This window comes from Rhinolophus sinicus, chromosome 1 (assembly GCF_057876585.1).
Source record: "Rhinolophus sinicus isolate RSI-liver-muscle chromosome 1, RSI-T2T, whole genome shotgun sequence".
NCBI classification, from domain to species: Eukaryota; Metazoa; Chordata; class Mammalia; order Chiroptera; family Rhinolophidae; genus Rhinolophus; species Rhinolophus sinicus.
In genome coordinates, this window is record NC_142501.1 from 5236098 (window position 1) to 5263394 (window position 27297).

At 42.8% G+C, this 27297-nt stretch overlaps 1 protein-coding gene across 2 annotated transcripts in view; it reads right to left on the reverse strand.

Annotated features, from left to right (window-relative positions):
• Nucleotides 1–27297, reverse strand: part of ATXN10 (ataxin 10) — a 148923-nt gene that overhangs the window by 23157 nt on the left and 98469 nt on the right. For both annotated transcript variants that reach the window (XM_088795878.1, XM_019739234.3), the window contains exon 10: nt 5324–5387. In XM_088795878.1, the coding sequence (XP_088652004.1) occupies nt 5324–5387 (64 nt within the window). The remainder of the gene's footprint in view (nt 1–5323; nt 5388–27297) is intronic.

Genomic DNA, 27297 nt, shown 5'->3' on the forward strand with positions numbered 1-27297 from the left:
GGTTTGCCTAGAGGTTAAGTTTAGGAGCCACAGGTGAAGAGATGCTATTTAAAGCCATGAGACTACTCAGATGACAGCTCTGTCTCCCCACCTGCAAGGTTCCTAGTCTGACTCAAGCCACTGTCATCTCTTGCCTGGAAATGGTAAGAGCTGCCCTACATTCCATGGGCCCAGAAGAATGTCTGGGATGCAAAAGGTATTCAGTGAACACTGAATGAATAAATGAATGAGAGGCGGGGTTCCGAAGGGAGACACAGCGAGTGGGAAGAGGGCGCTGAGCTCTGGGAGGCCCAGTACTCAAACCCTGGAAAGTCGTGATGAAGAGGAGGCAACAAAGGAGACAGACAGGGAGGTGCCAGGGAGACGTGAAGAAACCAAGAGAAGGTGCGATCACGAACGCCAAGAAAAAAGTGGTACGTGAAGGAGGAAGTGATTAATTCTGGCGAACTGAGTTTTAATGAGAACTGTAAAGTACCCACTGATTTGGGCAATACGGTGGGGACTGGCGACAATAAGCAAATGAGGAAGCTTATGAACACATTCATCCATCTATACTCCCTTTTGAAGACCTACTGGCATTTTTTAAAAAGCGTAAACCCACAAGGACAAAAAGAATTTCGGAAGCCGACAGGCAGGCAGCCAGACACGAGGTAACAGACAGGCCTGTGGCTTATGGCTGTGCAGCGGCTCCAGCAACAAGCAAACCCAGCAGAGCTGACCCTACCATTCAATCGGTCTGTAGGACGCCCCCCAACTCAGGTGTCGGCGACCCTTTAATGTGAAATGAAGGTGAACATTAAAACAGAAGGGTTGTCTGCAAATTTTGAAAAGCAAGTGAACCTCCAGTTCTCCCCTCAATCTCAATAGAAGATTGAAAGATTCATTAATTTAACAAAAAGGGTAAAACAGAGACTCCCTGGAAAGGAGGATACCAGATACGCTAGAGGGTGCAGCTACCACACTGGAAATCGTGGAATTAAGGGAAAGTATCCATATTCAAGTGTTGAGAACCTGCAACCATCCCAACAGAATACTGGCACCTGGCATATGCTCTCCACAGGAGATAAAAAAAATGGAGGTAAAAGAGAAACATTTCAAACAAACTCAGTTCCCCACCAATGGACACAATTTAAAGGAAATCCTAAAAGAAGGACTTCAGGAAGCAGGAAAATGTTTGCAGAGAGCTGGAGAGAGACAGAAGGGGGAGAGGGCTGGGAAACTAGTAAATGTGTGGATAGATCTAAATGAACAATGAATTTATAAAACAACAATAACAGTTTATGGGGTTTGAAAAATAGAATGAAGATATTCATCAACAACAGCATATAAGCTGGGAAGTGCTAAATGGTCCTGTATTATCTGGGAAGGGGGTAAATGTTTGAGAAACATTAAATATTGCTTAGTTAAGAATGCATAATGTAATTTCCTAGGGAACTATTAACAGAACAGAAAAAAGAATAAAAGAACTTTTAAACTAGAAAAAGACAAGAAATTGAATTACAGAAACAATCCAAAATAAATTTAAAAATAAAATAAAATAGAAAGGACAAATACAGAGGCTTAAGTATAAATATATCAGTAATTACATTAAATATAAATGGGACAAATGCAACAGCTAAAAAACAGTCAAACTACATTAAGAAAAAACAACTATTATACGCTGTTTATAAGAAACACCTCGGGTACAGAAAGGTTAAAAATAAAAGGACTGACAAGGTTACACCATGTAAATACCAACCAAAAGTGCTAGAGTAGCTACATTAATATTAGGCAAAAAAGACTTTGAAGCAAAAAGCATTTTTAGAGATAAAGAGGGTCATTTTTTAATAACAACAGGGACATATCTCAAGATCTATCTTACACACCTTTATCTAGTAACATTACCTCAAAATATATAAAGGAAAAAATGTATACAGCTAAAAGGAGAAATAGACAAATCTATAATCATAGGCTAGTATTTAAAAATCTCTTTCTCTATAACTGATAAACCAAAGTAGATAAAAAAAATATCAATAAAAATATGGAAGTTTTACAGACTTTGACCTAATGTATAAATGTAAAACACTGCACTCCACTACTGGAGAGTAGACGTGCTTTGCAAGCACACACAGAACATTTGCAAAAAATGCCCAATAATGGGTCATAAAGCAAGTGTCAGGAAATTTCACAGGACACAGAACATCAAGTATGTGGTCTCTGATCATAATGCATTTGTACTAAAAATCAATCTCCTAAAGATAACTAGAAATTTCCTATTTGTTTAGAAATTAAGAAATGAATTTCTAAATAATCTACGAGTCAAAAAAGAAACCATAATAGAAACCAGAAAACACTTTAAATGAATGGTCACCAAAATAATACATTCACTGAGCTGGGACAATTATGTGTTCACGTGGAAAAATATAGAAATAGACCCCAAACTCACACCACACACAAAAATCAACTCCAAGTGAATTACTGTGGTATTCAGACTACAGATTATCATCATGACCTGAGGGTAGGAAAATAATTCTTTAACAAGATACACACCCCCAAAAATCTAATCGTAACAGAAAAGTGATAAATTTGACTAAAAATTTTTCTGTTAATCAAAACAAACTATAGAGAATGACAAGGTAAGTTCACAGAATAAAAGAAGAAAGTATTAGCAGCACATGTAGCTGACGAAGAACTTCTATCTAGAATGTATAAAGATACACAAATAAATATAGAGATAACCCAATGAAAACACAGGCAAAAATGGTTTATCCAGTACATTTTACGTACACACACACACACACACACACACACACACACACACACACACGAGCAACCCAAATAGCAAACAAACATTTTAGAAGACACTTGGCTTCGCGGTCATGAAGGCAACAGTAACTGGGATCTGTCATCTTTACCACAGTGGAAGTGAGGGGGAGGACAGGAGGTGGCATACAAGCCCGAATCCTTGGGTCACAACAAATAGATAACATCACAATGTGATATATCAAGAAGCAACAGCAAAGCACACTGCTTAGGAAGACAAAAGCAACTACCAGAAGAGCTAAGAGAGTGAACTGAAAAGTGTGGAGGGTGGAGCCAGAGATCTCGGACCCCCATTCAACACCTGTTGGCATTACAAAAAAAAAAAAGTCAATTCAGATGTAGGATTTTGATGAATAAAAAACATAGGAAAACACACCCCCTAAGAACGAAGTGCACGAGAGGCAAGGAGCAAGGTGAGGGTAACTGGTAATCTTCAGGAAGCATTGCCTGCAAGGGGTGGGGGTGGGGGGGGGGCAGATACAGTATAGAAGGGGTGCTGGTGTACGCTTTACTTGTCACCTGTAGTAGCACGTACTGTCTGCTGTGACCACTACCAAGGCCAGGCTGTAACTTATGGCTCACGTGGACGGACCGAATTTCTGGACTCTAAATGTAGCACATCCTTGTTTCTGATCAACCACTTTCTCCCTTGCTCTGATATTTCAGTATGTTATCTTATACCTTATGCCTATTTTATATGCCTTTAAAATCTGGTAGCTTTAATTAATAGAACTCTAAAGAATGACTGAATACACATCACACTAAACATATAATATTTTACCTTTTCTTGACAATTTAGAGGTGATTCTGGGCGCTTGTAATGCTTCACCATCATCATAAAAACCAGTTATCTCTATAGAGTATCCATGTAAATGTTTTCAACTTATAATTCTGAGTAATTTCTCTGCTACACGAAGACTTACTATGGTTTCCCTGTCCGTGCTCTGTCCCCTCCCAGACTGGTGAGCAGGCAGTGTGGCAGGTGGCTAAGAACCAGGCACACAGGGCAAGTCTGAACTCTGGGCCTGATCTTTAGGACAAGTCACTGAGACTCACCTACGTGCTCACCTAGGAAACGGGGCGGGTGAGCCAACAGCACTGCCCATGGCGTCGTCTGGTGCAGACACGGTCACGTGTGTGAAGATGGCAAGGGCTCCCTAACTGCCCTGAGGGAAGAGATTGCAGGAAGGCCGTGGGCACCGATCATGTGGCTGAGGGGCTCAGCATCCTGTGCGCTGGAAAAGCCAGACTGGTGACAAAAACCGTTTTCACTAGAAGGTCAGTGCAGGGAACAGAAAAGTAAAACAGTGGGTGCACTTCCTTTGTCATGATGAATCACCCTTTTCATCAGGAAATCGACACCAGCACCTGAATGTTTTCCTACTGCTTTCCTGCCATGAAAAGCTTTCTTCTTTCCTCCCTCCTTTCCTTTTCTGGACCGAAATAATTTCAGAACTCGCAGGAGCCCAGCCTGAGTGGCCGATGACAATGCCGGGCAGCAAGCCCACTGTCTCACCTAGAAGGATAGTCGGAGACGGTCTGTCTTTCCCTGACTAAGCTTGTGAGCTGTCTGCTCTTTGACATAAGAAATTTTTTCCTATTGCTACTCAGACATGACAGTATCTTTAGCATAAATGAGCATTTTTCCATCCACAAAAAGGGGAATGTGATTTTAAAACGCCCCTCTCCTCTGTCTCCTGTCCTAGGCTGGGCTCCTCACTGTCTCCCTAGGGTCACATCTCCAAGTTCCTACAAGAGCCTTATTCGCACCCCCTCCACCCCACCCCACCCCACACACGATTAACACAAAGCCAGGGGAAGGGGCTGGCCGGATATTTAGCTCTCACCAGGGAAGGTCCTGAAATTAACCAGTTTTTTTCTCAACCTAAAAAGGCTCTATCCGGTCCCTGGTCCCTGGCCACCGCACTAGGCCAGTTTCCTACAGCGCAAGTACTTGGCGAAGCAAGTCCCCTGGGAACACCCCTTACCCCCCCCAATCTAGGTAAGGGCAAGGGCCAGAGCCCCCAGCTTCAGTCACAGACGATCCCAGGACAGGACCCATCGAAAATGAGAGTTCAGTGCCATTGAAATGTCTCTCCCTATTGCTGGGGTCTCAATGCCCCTCATGCTTCTACGTCACCAAACCATTGTCTAAATGGCTCTCCCAAAGGACTGAGTACTTAGAATCTTTATAGCAAAAGAATGTAAAATTCTTCACATTTACTCCAAAGAACACATACACGGTTTGGAAAGGTGACACTGGTGCCATGCAGCACACACAGGGGCCCCCGAGTTTTAAAGTCCTTTCCATCAGAAGGCTGGTTTAGGATGTTCTGTTTACCTTGAACATTTCAGCTCACTGATCGGCCAGCACCTAACTCTGAGCAAGCGGCATAGTTCTGAGGAAGAAGCAAGTAAGAAAGCATGCCAGCTGCATGTCACATGAATCCCAGGAAGGGGACTTGGTGCGCTAAGGCACCTGGTTGGGAACCAATGCTCCATGATTCACACGCAAGGATACAAGGGTTTCTGTCATCAGGCCTGCAGCTGTCCAGGATCAAGGGAATGCCATCCAACTCATTGACCTAGAGAGAAAGAACAAGACACATTTACATGCTGGAAACAGCCTGGGTAGCGTCAGAGATTATAGATGATGCATTTCTTTTTTTATTTCCTTCTTCATTGCTAAGCTGCTGCTGGTGCAATTACCTGAAACACACCTCCATCAAACCAGAAATACTCAACAACAGACATGCAGGCAATGTAGGACTTTTTTCCTCCCCTTCCTCAAAAATGTTGGGGCAACTGGGCAGCCCTATAAACAAGGATACAAGTAGACCTCTTCCTAACGTTGTTCACCGGGATAAACTCCAAATGGTCTCAGTTTATAGTTTACTATTATGAGTAAGTGAATTCTCTTTCTAAGCTACGAGTAGGAAAAGCTCTTCTATGATTCAAAATCCAGAAACCTTAGGGAATGGGTTTTAAAATTGGACTAGATTTTTTAAAAAAGGCAAATGAAAACCGGAAAAATTATTTGTAAGATATCACAAAGAGTTAATATTCTAATATATAAAGAACTTGTAAAACTTGAGAAAAGACCAACAATCCAATAGAAAAATGGATGAAATACATGAACAGAAATGGCACAGAAAAAAGGAAATGCAGGTGGACCACAGAGATATCAGAATATGCTCAACTCTGTTCACAGTAAGAGAAAGGTTAAGTTATCATCACACTGAGATGTCATTCCTCACCTGTCCAAATGGCAATACCTAGTCCAGAAATTATTTATTTACTCTCTTTTGATCCAGTAATCCCATTTCTGGGACTGTAGATAAACATACATTGGCACGTGAAATTTTGTTTGCACAAGGTTATTCATTGTGGCACAATTTCTATTTTTATAACAGTTTTACTGAGATTACAGTTCACATGCCATAAATCTCACCTTTTTACAGCATCCCGTTCAGGGGATTTTAGCAAATTCACAAAACTGTGGGCTCACCACCACTGTCTACTTTAGAACACCTTCATCAGCCCAAGAAGAAACTCCACCCTCCCTCTCCAGTCCTGGCAACCACTGATGTACTTTCGGCCTCTGGATTTGCCTACTCTGGAGGTTTCATACAAACAGAATCATTCAATATGTGGCCTCTTTTACCAAGCACAATGCTTTCAAGGTTCACCCACATTGTAGCATGTATCAGTACTTCGCTCCTTTTAATGGCTAAATGGTATTCCATTGTCTGGACAGATGCCATTTTGTTTAGCCATTCACCTAGTGACGGGGATCTGAGTTGTTTCCACCTTTTGACTATTATGATATTTGTCTCAACCTTTTGGCTATTATGATAATGTTGTTACCATTTATAGTATGTGCATGTTTTTGATGGGCATATGCATTTTAGTATCTTGGCTGTATACCTAGGAGTGGAATTGCCTGTTTCTTAGTTAACTCTATATTGGACATTTTGAGGCACTGCCAGACTGTTTTCCAAGGTGGCTGGCTGCACCATTTGACATTCCACCAGCAATGTGTGAGGGTTCTAATTTCTCCACATCCTGCTCAACACTTGTTATGGCCTGTCTTTTATTTTAGTCACCATAGTGGGTGTGACGTGGTGTGTCATTGTGGTTTTGATTTGCATTTCTCTGATGACTAATGATTTTGAGTGTGGCAAATTTGTAACAACAAAGGTCCTGGAAACAACTCAAAAGTCTGTCGATGCAGGCCACGGCACAAGAACAAAACCTGTCTATGGAGCTGTGAAAATGAATGGAGAAGATCGAGATATACTGCTATGGGATCACCAGACTAGAACGGGAAGTGAAATAAAGCCAAGTGCAGAACGGGCTCACACGGGAACCTCTGGTGTAATGAGGGAGGAGAAACATACCGACTTCCTTATATTCCTAAAAAGAAATGATGAAGGGTTAAGTAAAAAACAACTAATGGTTATCCAGAGGACAAAGAAGAGATTGAGGTGGAGGAAACAGGAATGGAGGTTAGACCTCCGGGAATGTACCTGGTGTCTAATTCTGCCTTTGGAATCCTGCATATAGTTTACGTAATTTTTAAAAATGAAATTGATAAAGCTATAAAAACAGAAACAAATTAATCTGATGACATGTAAAACAAAGAAAAACCATTTCACAGAGTTAAAACAGTATTTTGACTTTGCATCTCTAGTGAGATATATCCTAAACTCACAGAGAACTACACAGAAATCTTAAAACCACATTCAGTTGTCTGAGCATAACAGATTGGCACTGTTATTTTCCAGGGGTTATTTACACATTTACTTTAAAGCAAATGGGTAATTAACCATTAAGAACAAGATTTTCGGCATCAAAAAGAAGTTAACTTTACGTTTAAATGAGGAATATTAGCATGAATTCATGACATATTTTTCTCTTTCTAAAAAATATTTATTTCCTAGCTGTTTCCTGAAAAGCCCAAGAAGCAAAGACAAGCCAGCAGCAATGATCGTTCCAGTACAAGATGAACTATTATAAATATCACTCCCATGAAAGAAACCAGATCTCCAGTTGCCTGGTGCACAGACGTGCTGAAGACAGAGAAGAAGAGAGTAAATCCAATTTCCATCCTTTCTTCTAGGCACTGAGGTAGGGCGGGAAATGAAGTACTATTTAATAGACATCCAGCACGTACTTGGTGATGACAGATACTTGAACGATTTCATTATTGGTTGCGTTTTACAGATAACGGAAGTGAAGGCTCACAAGTTAAATACCCTCCCGATGGTCACTTAACTAGTAAGTGCGAATCAAAATGAGGTCTGGAGACCACTGTCAGTCTACAAGGACAGACAGCGAGGAAAGGGTCATGCTATGTCTGAATCGTGTAACAAAATTTGGGCTTGCATTTTGTCTTTAAAAATATTTCTTTCTCTAGTAATTCATCTGTAATATATTTTATAAACCTATTGCCTCAGGATGGTTTGGGGGTATTGGTCCAGATCACTGGGTCTTCCCCACAGAGAGTCTGCGAAGCTCTGGCACGGAGGGTTAGACCGCGAGAGAGGGTTAGAGCTGGAAGGGATCATGAGTTTGAGAACCACAGAGGGAAACTGTACTCAGAGCTTCCCAAGCAGCCCTCACACCCCACTTCTCCTCCAATGACCTGCCAAGCAGCTCCCAGCAGGGCGCACAGGGTGCTACCAAGTATCCAAACGGGGAGGGGAGCTCTGTCAAATGCGCTCGCCTTGGGGCGAGGAGGTGACACACTGAAAAGGAGCAAGGGCCTGGTGACTAGCAGAGAGGGACACGCTGGTCCTCACCGGCTCTGAGAACGTGTGAGCCAAACCCATCTGGGATACAGGTCGTCTGCAGGCCGCAATGAGCTTGGTGTTGCGCTCAGGGTTTGGTTTTGTTAGGGGACCATACAGCGTGGGACTCACCAGGCTTCTCTGAGGAAGCGACATTTAGCTCAAGATGAGGAGAATGACTAGGAATAGAACAGACAAAGGAAAGGGGCGGTGCAGAACGCTCTGGCCAGAGGCGCGCATGTGCAAAGGCGGGGAGGTGGGAAGGAACACGGAGCGTCAGGAACTGGGATGCTGCACAGAGCAGGGGCGAGTAGGAGCTGGACAGCAGAGCCAGAGTGCCAGGGTCAAGGCCAGGTCTACAGCACTTGTGAGCTGCCACCGCAAGCAAGGCACTTACCCTCTAAGACCCAATTTTCTCATCTGTAAACTGGAGATGATAGGGCGGAATTCAAAGGGGACTGTGAGAATGGAATGGATTACTCTGAATGGCACGCAGTCAAGTCTCCAGGAAGGGCACCGGGAGTGACGGTGACAGCTGGTAACACTCAGTGCGGTTAACTGCCAGTTCAGTTGGCCAGGGCCTGAAAGCATGAGGACATAGGAGAATACCTTTCATACAGCCGAGTATACAATTCTGCTCCATATTGGGCAAGATTGTAAATTTATGTTCAAAACCCAGTTTTGTGGGTAAGAGAAATAAAAGGACTCAGGCTCTATTATTCAATATAAGAGCAACGTCTCATTTTCTGGGGGTGGGGGGAGGAAGAATTCTCAGATACGCTACATGGGTAAGATGTTCTTAGAAGGCAATGAAGTCACGTGCTAAAAACTAAAATTGAAGCAGGCAGTAAGGGGGCGTTAAAGAGTCCCTGAAAATGATGGCTACTCCAGAGTCGTGGCTGAATTAAGGGTATGCTTCCTTAGCTGAACATTTCTCATTCACACAAATGCATTATGAAATGAAACAAAATGAACGTTTACATAAACTCATGAAATATTGGTAACATAAATGACCTACTCTAGACAAGGACGGCAGGGGCATCCTGACAAACAGGTAAGTATACACTTAGGAATGAACACAGGTACAGTCCTGAGGAAGAGTGTATGGATGCACCATCGTCAGGAGGAGCGACTGACAGCACCGTTGTGTGATGGCCAAGCTCAAGTTCACGGCCGCAGCTCCACGTGTGGAGCTCCTGTCTGGGGCAGGGGAGACAATTAGGAAATTAACACGTTTTCTTCTGCTCGCTCTTCATAAAACAAGGAAGTTGTTTGTTTTTTCACTGAACATGTTGGGAACGGATTCTAGACCCGTAATAAATGAGTCACGAGTTGTACTTCGTATCAAGGAGCCAAGTGCAGTCAACGCTTTCCCTCAGCTAACACATCCCAACAGGACAACCTGCCTGCGTTAAACAAACTAACATTTCGCCTCTGGAAATAAAGTGTAAACAGTAGGACAGCTGGTTGGTTTGCTAACTCTTCTCTCCCCCCTTAGCCAATAATCTCAGAGAACGCACTCTGCCACACGCCCACCCCATAACATCTGATCTCCCTGGGGAAAGTGTATTAGGTTAACAGAAAACACAGCCTCAATTATTCGCTGCTCTCCCATTGAAGGGTAAATACCGAAAGCTGAAGAAACACAAGACCACGTGACCAACACAGGACCAAATCTCCTTTGGACCAAAGCTCCTTTTCAAACAGTGAAGTGAGCCTGGCATTTGGTAAATGTGTGTTCGTAACACACCTCCTCAAAACAAACGCACAAATGAAAAGATCACCAGCGTCCTCGTGCGGAAGAGAATAACGAAGCATCTTTTCGGGGCGTATGGGCCAGTCCCGAATCTTTTATGAAGTGCTGTTCAAATCTTCTGCCCGTTTGATGAATTGGGCTGTTCTTTCTTGAGTAGTATGAGTCCTTCACGTGATTTGGCCATGAGTGAGACCTGTCCCAGATACATGCATTGCATGAGTATTTTCTTCTCTTCTGGGCTTGCCTTTTCATTTTCTTAATCGTGTGTTTCAAAGAGTATAACTTTTCAATTCAGATGAACCGTTTATGATTATTTTCATGATGAGTGCTTTTTGTATCCTCAGAAATCATTACTCACGTTTTCTTCTTTGAGTTTTATAGGTCTCGATTTTGTATTTCCATTTTAAATCCATTTTTGACCTTGGTGTAAGATAAGGTACTTTTTATTTCCCGTAAGGATATCTAATTTCTCCAGTACCATGTGTTGACAAGACTAGCCTTTCCTCATTCAATCTATTTCTAACTGTTCTGTTCCTCTGACATAGACATATCTTTATTTATGCCACTACCACACTTAGTCAGCCTTGTAGTAAATCATGAAAGAAGTATAATCCTCCAACTTTGTTTTTTAAAAGTTGTTTTGACTATTGTATTAGTTTGCTAGGGCTGCTGCAACTAACTACCACACTCTGAGTGGCTCAAACGACAGTTTATTCTCTCCCAGTTCTGGAGGCCAAAGCCTGCAACCAAGGTGCTGGCAGGATTGGTTCCTCCTGAGAGCTGGGAATGAGAATGCGTCCCATGAATGTCTGGTGGTTTGCTGACAATCTCTTGGTTCCTTGGCTTGTAGATCTCTGTCTTCACCTTCAAATGGCATTCTTGTCTATGTGATCTGTGCCCAAACGTCCCCTTTTAATAAGGACACCAGTCATATTGGATTAGGGGCCCACCCTACCCCCATACCACCTCATCTTAACTAATACATCTCCCACAACCCTATTTCCAAATAAGGTCACATTCTAGGTACTGGGGATTAGCACTTCAACATATGAATTTTGGGGTCACACAATTCCCATAACAGTTATTCTACGTCTGTCATGTTTCCATCAAAAGTTTAAAACCACCCGATCAATTTTTACAGAAAAGACCTCCTACATTTTTGACGGGTATAGTGTTCACTCCATAAATCACCTTGGGGAAAACAGATTATCTTAACAGCGAGCTGCCCATTAAATGAATACGGTAGCTCTCTCTGCTTAGGTCTTGTTTAACTTCTCTCAGCAATGTTTGATGGTTTTCAGAGTACACGTCTTCCACCTATTTTGCTAAATTTATCCCTAAATATTTCATGTCTTATAATGCTACTGTAGGTAGTATTTTTTTCTAACACAAATACACACACACACACACACACACACACACACAGTGTGTCCTCATCAACCTTATTCACTGGATCTGGCACCGTGCGATTTCTGGCTCTTCCCCAAAGTCAAAATGACCATGAAAGGTAAATGTTTTGCATCGATTCAGGACATCGAGGCAGCCACGACCATGCAACTAAAGACACTCACGAAAGAGGACTTCCAGAACTGCTTCAGAAAGTGGCAAAAACGATGGGTGTGTTCGAAGCGAGGGGGAGTATTTTGAGGGGGATTAATGGCAATGTGTCTTTTACTGCAATAAATTTTTTTTTAAATTTAAACATTCACCATAAGTTTTGGCCACTGTGTGTGTGTATACTGTGACCGTTCAAAAGTCACTTTTCATAACTTTCTTGTAAATTCCTTAACACACGTGATCTTCCCATTTATGGATGAGACAGTTTTACTTCTTCTTTCAATTATGTATACTTATTTCTTTTTCTTGACTTATTGGATTGCTTGGGACCTTCAGTGAACTAGAATGGTGAGAGCAGACATTCTTGCCCTGTCCCTGATGTTCAGGGGGAAATCAGTCAGTCTTTCATCATACAGTATAAAATTAGCTGTTCAATTTTTTTCAAATAGATGCCCTTTATCAAGTTGAGGAAGTTCCTTTATACTCTTATTAGTTTGCTGCTAATTTTTATTATGATTGAGTGTTGAACTTTGTCAAATGCTTTTCCTCTATATAACGAGATAATTATACCTCTTTTCCACTTTTATCCTATTAATATGGGGGAATCAAAATGTTTGATTTTCTAATGTTGACTCAACAGTGCATGGCTGAGATAAACCATCATTATTTGTGATGCATTATCATTTTATACAGTACAGAACTCAGTTAATATTTTGAAAACATTTTATTTCTGTTCATGATTCTATTCATGTTCATGGTTCTACAGTTTGGTTTTTTTCCTTGTAAGGCTTTTGTCTGGATTATATCAAGACAAATATATTGCTGGTTTCATAAAATAGGTCGGAAAGTGTTTCCTCCTCCTTTATTTTCTGAAAGACAAAGATTGGGTATTTTTTTCTTTCTCAGGTACTTGACAAAATTAACTTTTGAAACAATGTATGCTTGGAGATTTTGTTGTGAGAAATTTTAAATCACAAATTCATTTTTTAAAATACAGGCTGTGGAGATTTTCTATTTAATCTTGATTCAGTTTTGGTATTTTGTGTCTTACAAGGAAAATTTCCCCATCATCTAATTTGGCAAAAATTTTGGCACAAAGTTGTTTATAATATCTCCTAGTTATCCTTCTAATGCCTGTAGTATCTGTAGTGATGGCTCCCCCTCATTCCTGATACAGGTAGTTCGTTTTTTTTTTCTCTTGGCAGGTTTATCAATCTTATTGATCTTTTATCAATCTTACTTATCTTTTCAAATACCCAGCTTTTGATTGTACTGATTTTCTCTAATGTATGTCTGTTTTCTACTTCAATTATTTCCATTCCTGTTTATTATTTCTTTTCTTCTACATACCATGGCTTAATCTGCTCTTGGTTTTACTAGCTTCTTCAGGTGGAAGCTAAGATCACTAATTTTAAACCTTTTTTGTTTTCCAACATAAGTATTTGAAACCATTTCCTAACTACTACTTTATCTCCATCCCACCCATTTGTTGTGTTTTCATTTTCATTCAGTTCAAAATATTTTCTAATTTCCATAAGATTTCATCTTTGACATATGGGCTATTTAGAAGCGTGTTTAATTGTCAAATATTTGGAGATTTTAAAGATATTTTATTGCTGCTGATTTCTAATTCAATTCTGTTATAGTCAGAATATGCTGTTTGATTTTGATTTTTTTAAATTTATCAAGATTTGTTTTAGGGCCTAGCAAATGGTCTATCTTGTGAATGTTCCATGTGTACTGCAAAGAATGTATATTCTGCTATTGGTGTTTCTATAAAATTTAATTGGTCAAGTAGATTGATGGTATTCATGTTTTTTATATTTCTCCTGAATTTATTTCAGCTTGTTATAGAATTTACTAAGAGTGTTTAAATCTCCAATTATTATTAGAAGATCTATTTCTCCTTTCAGCTGTCAGTTTTTTCTTCATATAACTGAAGCTCTGCTATTAGCAATATGTTTAGGTTGCTATGTCTTCCTGATGAATTGACCCTTTAATTACTATGATATATCCCTCTGTATTATCTAATATACCTGTTCTCAATTCTATTTTGTCTGATATTTATATAGATTTGTGTTTGCAATATCATTTCCATTCTTTTACTTTTAACCTATCTTCATCTTTACAGCCAAAGTGTGTTTCTTGTAGACAATTATATCATTGTCTTGCTTTTTAAAACCAGTCTAACAGTCTCTGTCTTTTAACTGAAATATTTAAGCCACTTACTTTTAATGTACTTACTAATAGGGTTGGGTTTAAGCTTATCATTCTGCCGTTTGTTTTCTACTTGTCTGACTTTTCTTTTTTTCCTTTTTCTTCTTTTCCAGACTTCTTTTAGGCTGCGTATTTTTTAATGTTCCACTTCTTTCTCCACTATTGGCATATTATTTTTTTCTTCAATAATTTTTTAAAAAAGGCTGCTCTAGGGATTAGAGTACATTATCTTAAACTTGTTATAGTTTATCTACAAATAATATTGCAGCAGGTCCTCGAATAATGTCATTTTATTCAACATTGTTTTGTTACAATGTTGATGAGAAAAAAAAAAAAAAAATCATGATTCCCAGCCAAGGCCACTGTCTGACTTTTCTCTGGGTACTCTGGTTTCCTCGCACATCCTAAAGAGCTGCACATTAGATTAACTGGCCTGTCTAAACTGTCCCAGTGTGACTGTGGGTGTGGGTGTGAGTGTACCCTGCAATGGAAGGGTGTCCTGTCCAGGTTGGGCCCCTGCCTTGTGTCCTATCCACCTGGGAACCTGAACTGAAATAAGTGAGTTAGAAAAGAATTCCCTTACTTGTTTTTATCAATCTTCCTTAAATGTATCTGTCATGCAGGGAGGCCTGCAGGGTCTCTGGTCCCGCTCCCCATACAAGAACGCAGGATATGGTGAGGCCAAAAAGGAACACCCACGGAGCCATAGGTAGGGGAGTCATACCACTACGGTCTCACTGGAGGCTGGGTCCACACTGTCCGCAAACCGCCATCCACACTTGCCAGCCCAGCCGCCATCTTCTTGCTAGCCCCCATTCTTTCTCTCTCTCCCTCTCTCTGCTAGCGTAGCCACAGCAGTTATATTGTGGCCAATGGCTCACTGGTTACAGCTGACGGCCAACTAGCCACAGCTGATGGCCATGCAATCACAGTTGGCCATTTACTACCTGAGCCAACACCTTTCTATGTGAGGCCGAGAGCCTGGAAACTTCTTTCTGGGGCTCTGCCCCCACAGTATCTATAGTTCACATTTATTTCAATGTCTAACATTAGATGTGTTTTGGGTCTTTATTTAGAAGTTAGATGATGTTTTGTGACCAGAAATATGCTGTAGGAACTTACTCTTGTTTTTATCAATTAGCCTAGCCTAGGGTAAAATTGGTTTTGTTGTATGTTGTTCCATTTAAAGTCACATTTTCCAAGAACCTATCAATGATGTAAAGTGAGGACTTCCTGTTTACTATTTCACATACAATGTAAGAATCTTACAGCTGTATATTCTACTTGACATTTGGGCAGCTGCTCTCATACATTTTATTTCTACATACATTATAACCCCCAAAATACGCTGTTATTATGATTGCTTCAAAGAGCCAATTATATTTTAAATAAATTAAAAAGTGAAGATAAAGGTATTTTATTTTGACCCACATATGTAACTTTCCTAGTGCTTTTGATCTCTTCATATGGAATCAGGTCTCCATTTGGTATCATTCTGCTTCACCTCACACAGCATCCCTCAGCATTTGGTATAGCACAGTTCTGTTGACAACAAATTCTCTTAACTTTTGTTTTTCTGGAAATGTCTTTATTTTGAGGGATATTTTGGTTGGACAGTTCTAGATGAACAGTTTTCGTCTAGCATTTTAAAGATGTCATTCATTGATTCCTGTTTTGCATTATAGCTAAAAAGCCTGCTATCATTCTTATCTTTGTTCTTCTCGACTGACAGGCAAAAGTCAGTGAATTGGAGAGTAACAACATAACAGAAAAGATTAACCAAAACCAAAAGCTGGTTCTTTGTAAACATTAATAGAATGGAAAAATTCTGGAAAGACCAGTGAGGGGGGAAAAAAAGAACCATCAATTTAAAAAGAATAGAATGAAAAGAGAGAAACAGGTATAGAAAACATAGATAAAATATTATAAACTTTATGACAAAATTGAAAGTCTAGATGGAACAGATATTTCTGAGAAAAGTAAAAAATTAACACAATGAATAAAATGCTTGAATAAAACAATAATTCAAAGATGCAATGACCAAGACTCACTGACAAAAATAGTCAAAGACCAAAACAGCTCTCCAAGTGGGCACCATTAAATTTTAAATGATCAGATCATCTACCATGTATATAAGATGTTCCAAAAAATGGAAAAAGAGGAAAAGTTTCCTACCTCATTTTATGAAGCCACTATGACTTGGTTCCAAAACCAGGACAAGACAGACCAGTAAGAAAATTACAGGCCTATTTAATTTACAAACATAGACCCCTTTGGCCCTGAAAAAAAAAAAAAATCCTAGAAATATTAATGAAATTAAACATGCTACAAAAATTCACCATGATCTTAATGCAGATCAGAAAATCCACAGTGTAATTGTCCTCATTAATGTACTAATACTTATCTCTGTAACAGACAAAGCATCTGATGTTTAGCACCTATTTATGATTTTTTTGAGTTCTCAGAAAACAAGAGAACTTTTTTAACTGGAAAAAGGCTATGTGCCAGAAACCTATAGTAAATATCATACCTAAGAGGAAATTCAGAGAGCTCGCAAGTCCATAGAAAACACAAGGACTCTGTCTTCTCACTCTGATGGAGAACAATGCGCTCATCAACACACTGCAGTTCAAAAGGTTTTTGGAGCACTGTCCCTGGAAATCCAAGAGGAATTAGTGGTGTGAAAAGTTCTCACTAGTAGAACAGAAGCAGCAGAAAATCGACAGTGAAAGAAAGGAATCAGGCTGATTTACATGAAGGACGAGTGTTTTTTTTTGTTTTTTGGTTTTTTTTAGGAGTCAAAGTTGATGTCTTAGAGGACAGAGCACCCAGGAATAAAACAGGAAATAACGATCTAAAAGGTCAGGAGAACATGATCTAAAGGGAAATGAAAATTGCACCTAGTCCTAAGTGCTGTTAAGGTGAGTTTCAGGAAAGGGGTAAACGTTTGAGTTGTTACTACAACAGAAACTGTGACTGGGGCCCTACAAACCCCAGGAGAGGAAGATAAGCATGGTCTTGGCTCATTGGAATCACTCATCAAAGGGGAGCTGGACCCCAGAAATCAACGAGAGACTGCTCCCAAATGTCACAGGCCACCAACTGCCACAGACGGACTGGAGTCCTAGGGAAGCAGGAACCAGGACGTCTTACACCACGATGTCACAGACTGTCTGCTATGGTCTGCTATCTCGCAACAGGTATGAATGCTGGTTTCTGGGGATACATTTTTGCTTGAGGTTAACTATTAGAAGACTGGGGATTGGCTTGTTCTCTGTGGTGTGGAGGGGTGGGGGTTGGTGTTGGGATTTGTGAAACCTCAAGACAGCGGCATAGGTTGCAGCTGTAACAAGAATCCTGACCCCACGCAGACACCGAGCCCCTCCCATCAGGACCAAGCAGAGTAAGAATCGGGAGGATACATTTTGCACTTAATTCTTTTTGAATTTCAACTTACACAGGCTGAGAATCTGACTTTAATGCCTTTGAACTTTAATTTAAAATGAAATGTAATCTTCGGATTTTAATCTCTCCTTGGGAATTTAATAATGAGATAGAATTTAATATTCAAATATTGAGTATCTCTTGTGGGCATTTCATTATCACAGTGAATTCAGACCTTTCACTGGAGTATCCTAATATGGAATAAATTTTCTGCCTTGAGGTCAAAGTGATTTGGGGGTTAATTTGATTCATGTGTTCATCTGACCCACTTAAGAGCCTTCTGGGGGCACAATCTCCACTCCCCTGATCCAGGAGAAAGAAAGCAGCATGGTTGGTATAGGGAAGAGATGCCAGCCTCCTAAACGTGGGGACAGGACAATCCTGATAAACTAAGCTTCTCTGCAAAGAAGGGGCACCTCCCTGGCCCGACACGTTAGTAGAACAACAAGAAAAAGCAATGCTGAGAGAGGCAGAAGACACTGCTCCTCCCTTATGTTGTGGAGAGAAGTGGATTAACCTAACATTCCTTGGCTTCCTAGGTCCTTCACTGGTCCCTTCCCAGGGCAAGGACAATCAGATTAGTGAGTCTGGTTGTATCAAGTCCATGGTACATGTAGCAGCTCTTTGTTTGTCTGACTCTTTCATTAGACTCTGGGGTTTTCAACTGCACAAAGCACGTTTCCCTCATTCCTGCATCCCTTCTCTTGCCGTTAGACGTCAATAACTATTTGGAGAAAAAAATAAAAAAGTATATGAAGGAGCTTTGATGACTGGCCCCACCAGAAGTTGGGTAACATATGCATATGAAAAAAAATGGGAAGATCAACTAGAGGGTGATGGGGAGGCCCTATGTTAGTTAGACAGGATGGTGAGGGAAGACTTTCCATAAAACGGTGACACTGAACAGACACCTGAGTCATGAAAATGGAGCAGGTGCAAAGATCTAGAGGGAACCAAAATCATTTAAGGGCGAGGGAACCAGGAGTGTGAAGACTCACAGGTGAGAGTGGCCTTCGGGGGCCCGGAAGCCAGCATGGCGTGTGCAGGAGCAATGGGTACACGGCAGCAGGTGAGGCCGGAGAAGGAGGAGCCTGATTAGGAGCAGGTTCTCCAAATGTGGTCCCTGGGGCAGCAGCAGAAGCATCACCTGGGAACCTGCCCTTGAGCCATGCAAATCCTTGGGCGCAATCCCCAGACCTGCAGAATCAGAACCTCTGGGTCAGGGCCCAGCAGACAGTGTGGCAACCGCCTTTCCGATGACTGTGATGGGCGCGCCCTTTTCAGAGCAGCGGTTCTCAGGCCTGTGAACCTGAATCCCGGGGAAGCTCTGAAAGCTGGCGATGCCTTGGTCCCACCTCACATCCCCTGAATGGGAATCAGGGCGTGATGGGCCAGGCACATATCTGCACAGGTGTACAGTGGAACCTCGGTTTCCGAACGTAATTCATTCCAGAAGACCATTCAAGTTCTGAAACGCTGGAAAACAGCCGACAGCTAGGCCTCAGGACCTTGCACTCAGCGGAAGCTGTGGGACATGTTCGACTTCCGAGGCATGTTCGAAAACCGAAGCATTTACTTCCAGGTTTACAGCATTTGTAAACTGAAATGTTCGTCAACGGAGATGTTCGAAAACCAAGGTACTACTATATTTTCAAAGTTTCCTAGGTGATTCAGTGGGGTAGAGCACAGTCCTGACGGCCAGGAAAATTGTTTTGGTTTTTTTTCTAAGTGTTAAATCAGGGGTGTCCAAACTGCAGCCCGCAATCCATTTTTAATTGGCCCGCAGCAAATTCCAAAAATATATTTAGTTCACTTAAATAAACCAGGTGAGGCAATACGTACTTCACCTCGAGTGAGTGGCCCAGCTCTTTGTGTATTTTACCGCATATGGCCCTTGGTGAAAAACATTGAAAAAAGTTTGGACACCCCTGTGTTAAATGAACCACGGAAGATTTTTATGCAGGTGAATGAAAAACCTGCATAAATGAATGAAACCTGCAGGTGAGAGAAAAAATTCAATTTGGATTTTTCTAAGGATGACCCCAGACTGTCATAAACAGAACTGGCTGAAAAGGAGCAAGAGTGGCTCCAGGAAGACCTGTTTAGGAAGCACTGCAGTAATGGACTTGAAAGGGGACGCAGGCAGGGACGGCGGCGGTGGCAGTGAGGACGGGGACAGACTGGCTGAAGTGAGACAGAGTTTAAAGGTAGATCAGACAGGAACTGCTTTCTAGAAAGGTGGGTGGTTAAGAGACAGACAGGACTCAAAGATTCAGTGGCAGTTTCTGTTCGGCTGGACGGGGTGGCATCAGTTCCTAAGACAGAGCAGAACAGATCTGCAGGGGAGCTGGGCACCTGAGAGCATGATTCTGGACACGTTAGTTAGGGGTGAGGCGTGTGGAGACATCCCAGTGTGTGGCAGCAGTTGTGTCTCCCGCATTTCATAGACAGAGGATGTGATCGGTTATGGACCTGGGCGGAGCCGAGGGGACAAGTCTGGGCTCGAGAGGTACTTTGGGGTCATGTGCACACAGATGGCCTTTCAAGCCCAGGAACCTGAGGTCTCCCAAGGGGGGTGGATGCAGACAGTGAAGGGCTCGGGACCAAGTCCTCAGGCATTCGAATGTTTAGGTCTCGGGAGAGAAATCCTGGGCTCCTTCTGTAACTTTCTCTAACCTTGCATCATCACCAAATATTGTTTAGTCAAAACGTTTGAGGAATCCAACACGAGACACTGCAGGCAAATGGAAGCACTCATTCTTGACGGATTAATTTCTAAGCAAAATGAATATTTTTTCATGGAAGGACATACCCAGTAACTGAAGCTGCACAGAAGCAAGATTTTCTTTCAAAGTTACAGTGACCATCAGATGATCTGTCCACGGACCACGGACCGCTCTGCAGGGTAACTTCTTTTAGAAGCTCGTTCCTAAGCCAAATTCTATTGTGGGCTGTGAAACATGCACATTTCTTAGCTTGTTCTGTTAAAATTATATACGAATAACAGATACATGGACCTACCTCTCTAAACTGAATAAAACATATTTTAATTCCAACCGACTCATTATGTCCCAGCCCAGGCCACAAGAAGAGCAAAGACGACTTTGATGAGAAGTTCAACTTCAACAAGACTGATGGGCAGTGGTTCCCATGAAGTAGGTCCACTGAGTGCCCAAGATACACAAATGCCAGTCCTGGGAGCGGGAGGCGGGGAGGTGGGAGTGAAATAGCCACTGGACTCACCGTGTCCTGAGTCCCTCTGTCCCTCTAGCTGGAGGGCAAAGGGGTGAAACAACAGCGTAGAACCAGGAAAAGGTGAGTTTCGGAGCCAATGAGAATTAGAGCTCACTGCAGCCAGACGATGGCCGCCCTCTCATCTCCACAGCCAGGCTGACATCCTAGGACCTGACCCCTCTCTTTAGAGGCCAGTCCCCAACCTGGAGATGGGGACAGATCCTATCATGCACACTTTCAGACTTTTTTTTAACCCATGTATATTATACACTTTTAAAAATAGAGATCTTTATATATACACTATTTTACATGTTTCCATAAAAATTCTTTGAACGTGTGATTTTTTAAATGGTGCATATGATTCCATGACTATAATCTACCATAATTTAGCTAACTTTCCCCTTTTTAGGACATATGATTCATTTCTAAAATTTAACCAACAATATAATGAACATCCATATATACCATATTTTTACTATATCGCTGATTATTTCCTTTGGAGAAATTTCTAGAACAAGAATTACTGGATGAAAAAACACTAACATCTGTAAATTTCTTTCATCCACACTGCCAAACTGCCCCCAAAAGGGTTCTTCTAATTTATACCACCCAAGAACTACCACTCACTTTATCCTACTGATAAGCGCATAATTGTTTTAAAAGTTGCTTTTTAAAAAATAAAAGAATGTAATTTGGGCGCTTTACTTTGTCTTTTACTATTAGTATTAGGTTGAGCATTTTCCCACCTGCCTAAGTTTTTGCAGGTAAGGTTTTCGGAGACACAGGCATTTCACAGTCACGTTCCTTTGAGCAGCTAAAACGGCCACGAGTCACTCTCGGAGTGGCCTCTGAAGCCTCGGAAGAGCCAGCAGTTCTTCCTACGGGTGAACGATGTGCAGGCGGGAAAGATTAACTATGGGACAAGCCTTTGCCCAGTTTCCATACGTGACTGACACACCACAGAAACTCCGTGCCACCATCAGGGACAGGGTGACAGTGCCAATGCAAGGCCACAGCGAGGGCCAGCAATGGACCCAGACTTGTTCACAGACGTGTCCCATAAGTGACCTTGCCCCCCAAGTCGCTGCCAGGCTGATCACTCTGGGAAAGACAAAACATGAAAAATAAACCACGATCCAGCTAGGACAGCAGGTACAGTCAGAAAAGACTCCGGAGGGAAGACTGACAACCATGGCTGTGCACTAAAACTCACGGGGGAGGCAGCAGTGTTCTGAGAACGTCTGCAGAAAGACAGAGAAGCTTTGCAAGCATAGTAAAGACTGAGACTGGAAGAACAATGTAATTGTAAAGAACAATGTAATTAATAAAAATACTTTTTAAGTTCAACTACCAAATTCCAGAGAGACGAACGACCCATTTTTCTTTAGCAAGCCATGCGTCTGAATTCAGTGCAATTTTCTCACGCATTCTTTACCCAGCAGCTAAGACCTCTGTTTAAATAATGAATGAAGCTGGCTGGTCTTGAAGATGCTTACTATATTCTGCTTACCCGGCTGAAAAAAAAGTACCGTTTTTAAGTGAGAGGGAAATGGCTCACACACGGGAAAAACTCGGTAAATACCAGGTGAATGAAGGAACCGCACAGCTCCCACACTGACTCATTACAGCAACCAGAAACCTTAGGGCTGGGCATCACGACCGTATTTCCACCTGAGCTGGAATGCAAGACCTCTCCAGGCGTTTGGTCCAGGAGAGTGGAGCTCAGAGGCCGCTGAGCGCATCCCCCACAGCACGGCACCACAGCCTGTACACCACCGTCCCCGCTCCGAGTCCCTCAGCGTCTTCAGACTTCTGCGTGACAAGGGGTGGCAGCAGGAAAGCTGGAGGAGGACCCTATCCCTGCCACCCTTTCCGCCATGTGAACGTAGAGGAGTCACCTTGGTCTCACATGAGGAAGACACACAAGGCTCTACTGGCAAAGCGGAGGGTGTCATTTATGTAGATGGTGAGAAAAGACGGGCGCAAACCTGGCTTCCAGAAAGTGCTTGATAAAATGATAGATATTAATAGCGTCTTTTTGATTTATCCTTCTACTGACGGCATTTCTGCTGCACTCTTTGTAAAGAACTTTAAACTAGCTGAATAGTAAGAAAAAAGTGAAAGCACAATGTTGTTTTTCCATTACTGTCATTTCTTTCGGATCGTTTAATTAAGCAAATGTCCTAGGCTGACCAGTGAAATACCTGAAGAGCTAGATGAAAGGCCTGTTGTCGAGCAGAAGCAGGGAAAACATATGGATCAGAAGTGAACTTATCTCTAACGCACTCGAGTGCACGTGACTCAAAGCTGCACTGCACTTAGCGGCCTCCCTAAAGCAAAGCGCCACAAGATCTGACTTGAGAAAGTAGGGGCACCACAATGGGCTCGGCACACCCTGGCCGTGCCGAGGACACAAAGCAGCTCGGAAAAGTCGTTCTGGCACATCTGTGCTAACATGCAGAGCCGCATGCAGACAAAAACGACCCACAGAGCAAGGTGTTAAAAGTATGCATTCCACCTCTGCCACTTGGGGTGTAATTCCCACCCGAACGCGTCACCTACAGTGTCACACTTCAGTGCCTGAACAAACAGAGACCTGTCCAGAACACATTCAGGCTTTAATTTTTAACCCACGGACAGAACCTCAGCTGCCTGCTGTATTATGATGAGCTCTCTGCCACCGATACATACAGCCTTGGAAACGGATCAACTTGCCCATGGTGTTGAAAAACAGCTTGCTGAAAGCGGGAGTCTGCAGCCAGCACCAGAACCATAGCATACACGGCCCATGGAAGGAGTCTGGAGTGTGAGAACAGCTCGGAGAGGAGGGGCCAGGCCCCCACGGGGGCCCTGTTCTGAGCCCTGCGTCCTCTTGGCACAGGGAGGACTGAAGTGACAGGTGAGGCTGGGGGAACCAACCTCCTGTCCTTCTCTCTGGCACGCCATCTGGGAATCATGATGGACTGGCTGACAGCCCGTCACCGGCTCTGAAGGGCGTCACATGGAAGCCTACTGTCACCTTTCAGGTGCAGATTACCATGAGGGGAATACGTCTGTGAACAAAGACGACACATGTCAGAAACACACCCAACTGTCAGAAACGGTAGTTCTGCTACAGAACGGAGCCTGGAAGAGGAAGGAAACATACACCAATGAGCTGCTGGGATGCCCACGTGCTCCGTGCAAAAACGCGGTGCTTGTAACCGCTTTGCAAGGCAGGAAGGAGTGCTCTGATCTGACAGATGAAGAGAACGCGGCTTGTAAGGGTTAATCAACTGTTCACGGTCACAGAGCTGAGTGAGTGGCAAAGCACAGGTCTGTTCGTTCAACTTAAACATGCATGCTTTTTATAAATCGCACCATACAAATGGCAGGAGGGTATTTCTGGTCTTCAGAAAAGAGATAGTGGATGAAATAATATTAAATGTGCTAGAAAACCTCGAAGTATATGTAGCTGAGGGTGCTCAGAATTGAGACGGGGAGAGGAAGGGGCCAATGAGACAGGCCTGGAGGGGGACAGGACGGCCCCCGGCCCCGGAAGCTGCCAAGAACCATGGGGACAGTGCATGGTCAGCCTCAGCAACCCAGGGAGGCCTCTAGCACCAAACCCTTTGCAGCCCCGACCACCGGTGGGCAGGAACGGACTCTGGCCATGTCTCCAGAGCCCTCAGGAATCTCAGTTAGCATGACGTGAGAATTACAGCGTCATTTCCAGGTCCTTTCTCCATGGCTGATTTCTCTGTTGGCTAACACCTGAACACCTGAAAATGTTTGACTCTACAACTATGTATTTATTTGACAAAAATGTAAAAGCTTCTTTGCGACAGATCCCATGCTGGGGACCAAAGGGGGTTATCAGACACATTTACTGCTTGCAAAAGTCAGGATGAGGGTGGTGATCAGGAAGAGAGAAAAGGCCGTAGATACAAGCAAAAACCACCATGGCTGTCTGGGGCCGGAGGACACGTGACGTGCCATGGGGGTACCACGGGAACAGACGAGCCACACCCCTAACCCAGCCTGAGTGGGGCCAGTCACGGGGGGCCTGGAAGGCCAAGCTCATGAGTTTCCAGTCTACCCTGATGGCAGTAGGAAGAGTTTAGAGAGATCTGTTTCAGATCACATACAGATTTTATTTTTAAATTTAATTTACACAGTAAAGTGCACGCATCTTAAGCGTACAGCTTGCAGAAGTTTTATATACGTATATATGGGCACCCACCACCCAGATCAAGACAGAGAACACCCCCGCACCCAGGAGCTCCCTTGTGTCCCCCACCAGCTGGTCACCCTTCACGGTAGCCAGTGCTCTAGCCCCTATCATCTTAGATTTCTTCTGCCTCTTCTGGAATTTTGGGTAAATGGAGTCATACAGTATGTCCTCTCTCCTGGCTGGTTTCCTGCGCTAAACACACCCATTGCTGCATTATCATGGCAGCTTGTCTTTTTCACTGCGGTGTACTGTCCCACCAAGCACACAGGGTGGTGTCCACCCACATTCCATAATGACAGACATCTGGGGGGTCTCCAGTTGTTAGCTATTGAGAATACTGTGCTACGAACGTCTATGTACATGACTTTCGGTGGACACAGGATTCATTTCTACTGGGTAAACCAGGTAACTGTTGTTTTCAGGAAAAGATATGTAGCAAAAAAGACTATTTTGTTATGTTTTTATTGAAAATGCTGGTTGTTATAACCTGGACTAAGATAATGGATCTTAGTCATTAAGAATAAAAGACTGAAAGCAAGACCCTTTGTTTCAACAGGATGGATGGGTTAATGGGATCATAACAATTTCCAGAGAGGTGGGTCATTTATTATCCGGAAGCTAAACCAAGGAATGACCCAGTCTCGACCCTCCTGAATCTGAAGGTTTCTTTTTTTTGCCAAATTTGGGAAACTGCTTCTTTGAACACTTTTTTGACCCCATCCTTTCTTATCTCCTTCTGGGACTTTGATGACAGAATGACAGACCATTTATCAGAGTCCTACATGACCCCGAGGCTGTCAATTTTTCCCCCAGTCAGTTTGCTTTCTGTTGTTCAGATTGGACAATTTTTTATTCTATCCTCAAGTTCACTGACGGTTTCCTGGGTCCTCTCTGCTATGCCACTGAGCCCACCAACTGAGTTTTAGAATTTTATTTCGGGTTATTGGGTTTTCCAGCCTTAAAATTTGCATTTGGCTTTTCTTCACATCTTCTATTTCTTTGCTGCGATTTTCTATTTGCTTCAAGTGTTCATTGCTCACAGCACTTTCATGACGCTGCTTTGAAACCCTTGTCAGATAATTCCAGCATCTGTGTTGTCTCGGGGTTGGCATCTGTTGATGGCCTTTTATCATTCAAGTTGAACATTTCCTGGTTCTTGGTATAACACATGATTTTTTTTTTTTTTTTTTTTATTAATTAGTTTCAGGTGCACAAGACAAAGCAAAACTTAGACATTTATCATTTATATCCCTCACACTGTGTGAACCCCCCTCCCCCCATCCATTATCCCTCTGTACGTTCCCAAAACCTCTCACCTAACACATGATTTTTAATTGTACTCAAAACATTTGGAGTATGATGCTATGGATGGTAAGAGATTGTGGATCTTAACTTAATCAAGTCTTTTAGCTGGTCTCCTCTAACACCACGACGGGTTGGGGGGCAGTGTCTTGCTACTGCCACATGGAGTGAAAGTGCAGCATGGGGGTGGGCGGTTCCTTACTGCCAGCACAAGGTCAGACCAGTTTTATACCTATCGCCTTCAAACAGGTGGGACTTCCGGTTTCCCACATGGTCTCTACCAACAGCGAGGCTGTGCAGGGGTGGGGAGGACACCTTGTTACTGAGAGCGAGATGGAAGTCCTGACTCCCTCCTAGTCTTCTCAGACACCACCCAGTGGGGCAAGGGGTCCCTCACATATCCAGGTGAAGGTTTTGGTCTAGGCTTCCCATTTGGCCTTGGCGGATGAGGGTAGCACCCCCTTTTCCCCACAGTGTTTGTCTGAAGTAGGGCACTGACTGTCTAAAAGTTGCGTCTTTCTCGGTCCTTTGGCAAGCTTCTGTTGGGGGCTTTTTCTGTCTGCACCCACTGGTGGTTCTGGGCTGACAGCTTCTCTAACATCTGGTCTTAGATATGCAAGAGAAAAGGAAACTCCGGGGACTCACCCTCAGGCTGCGCCTTGAGTCCCGAGGTCCCCAGGCAGGCCGCCTTCTCCTCTCCATCTTTCTGAGTCTTACTACGTTTGTTTGACATATGCTGTCCAGGGTGTTTAGCTGTGGGAGAAATACACCTACACCATCGCCATCCAGACCCACACGTGCCATTCCTGACATTTTGTTTTTAAGATGCCAAAGGACTTCCATTAGGAGATAAAGGAGGAAGTCGATGATCCAGGCTTATATTTCACAAGAAAGATCAGAATGCACTTGTGCAAATAAAAATGACTGCAGTTAGTAGTTACTAAGGCTTTGCCCAGCACACGTCACATGACATGAGCTAT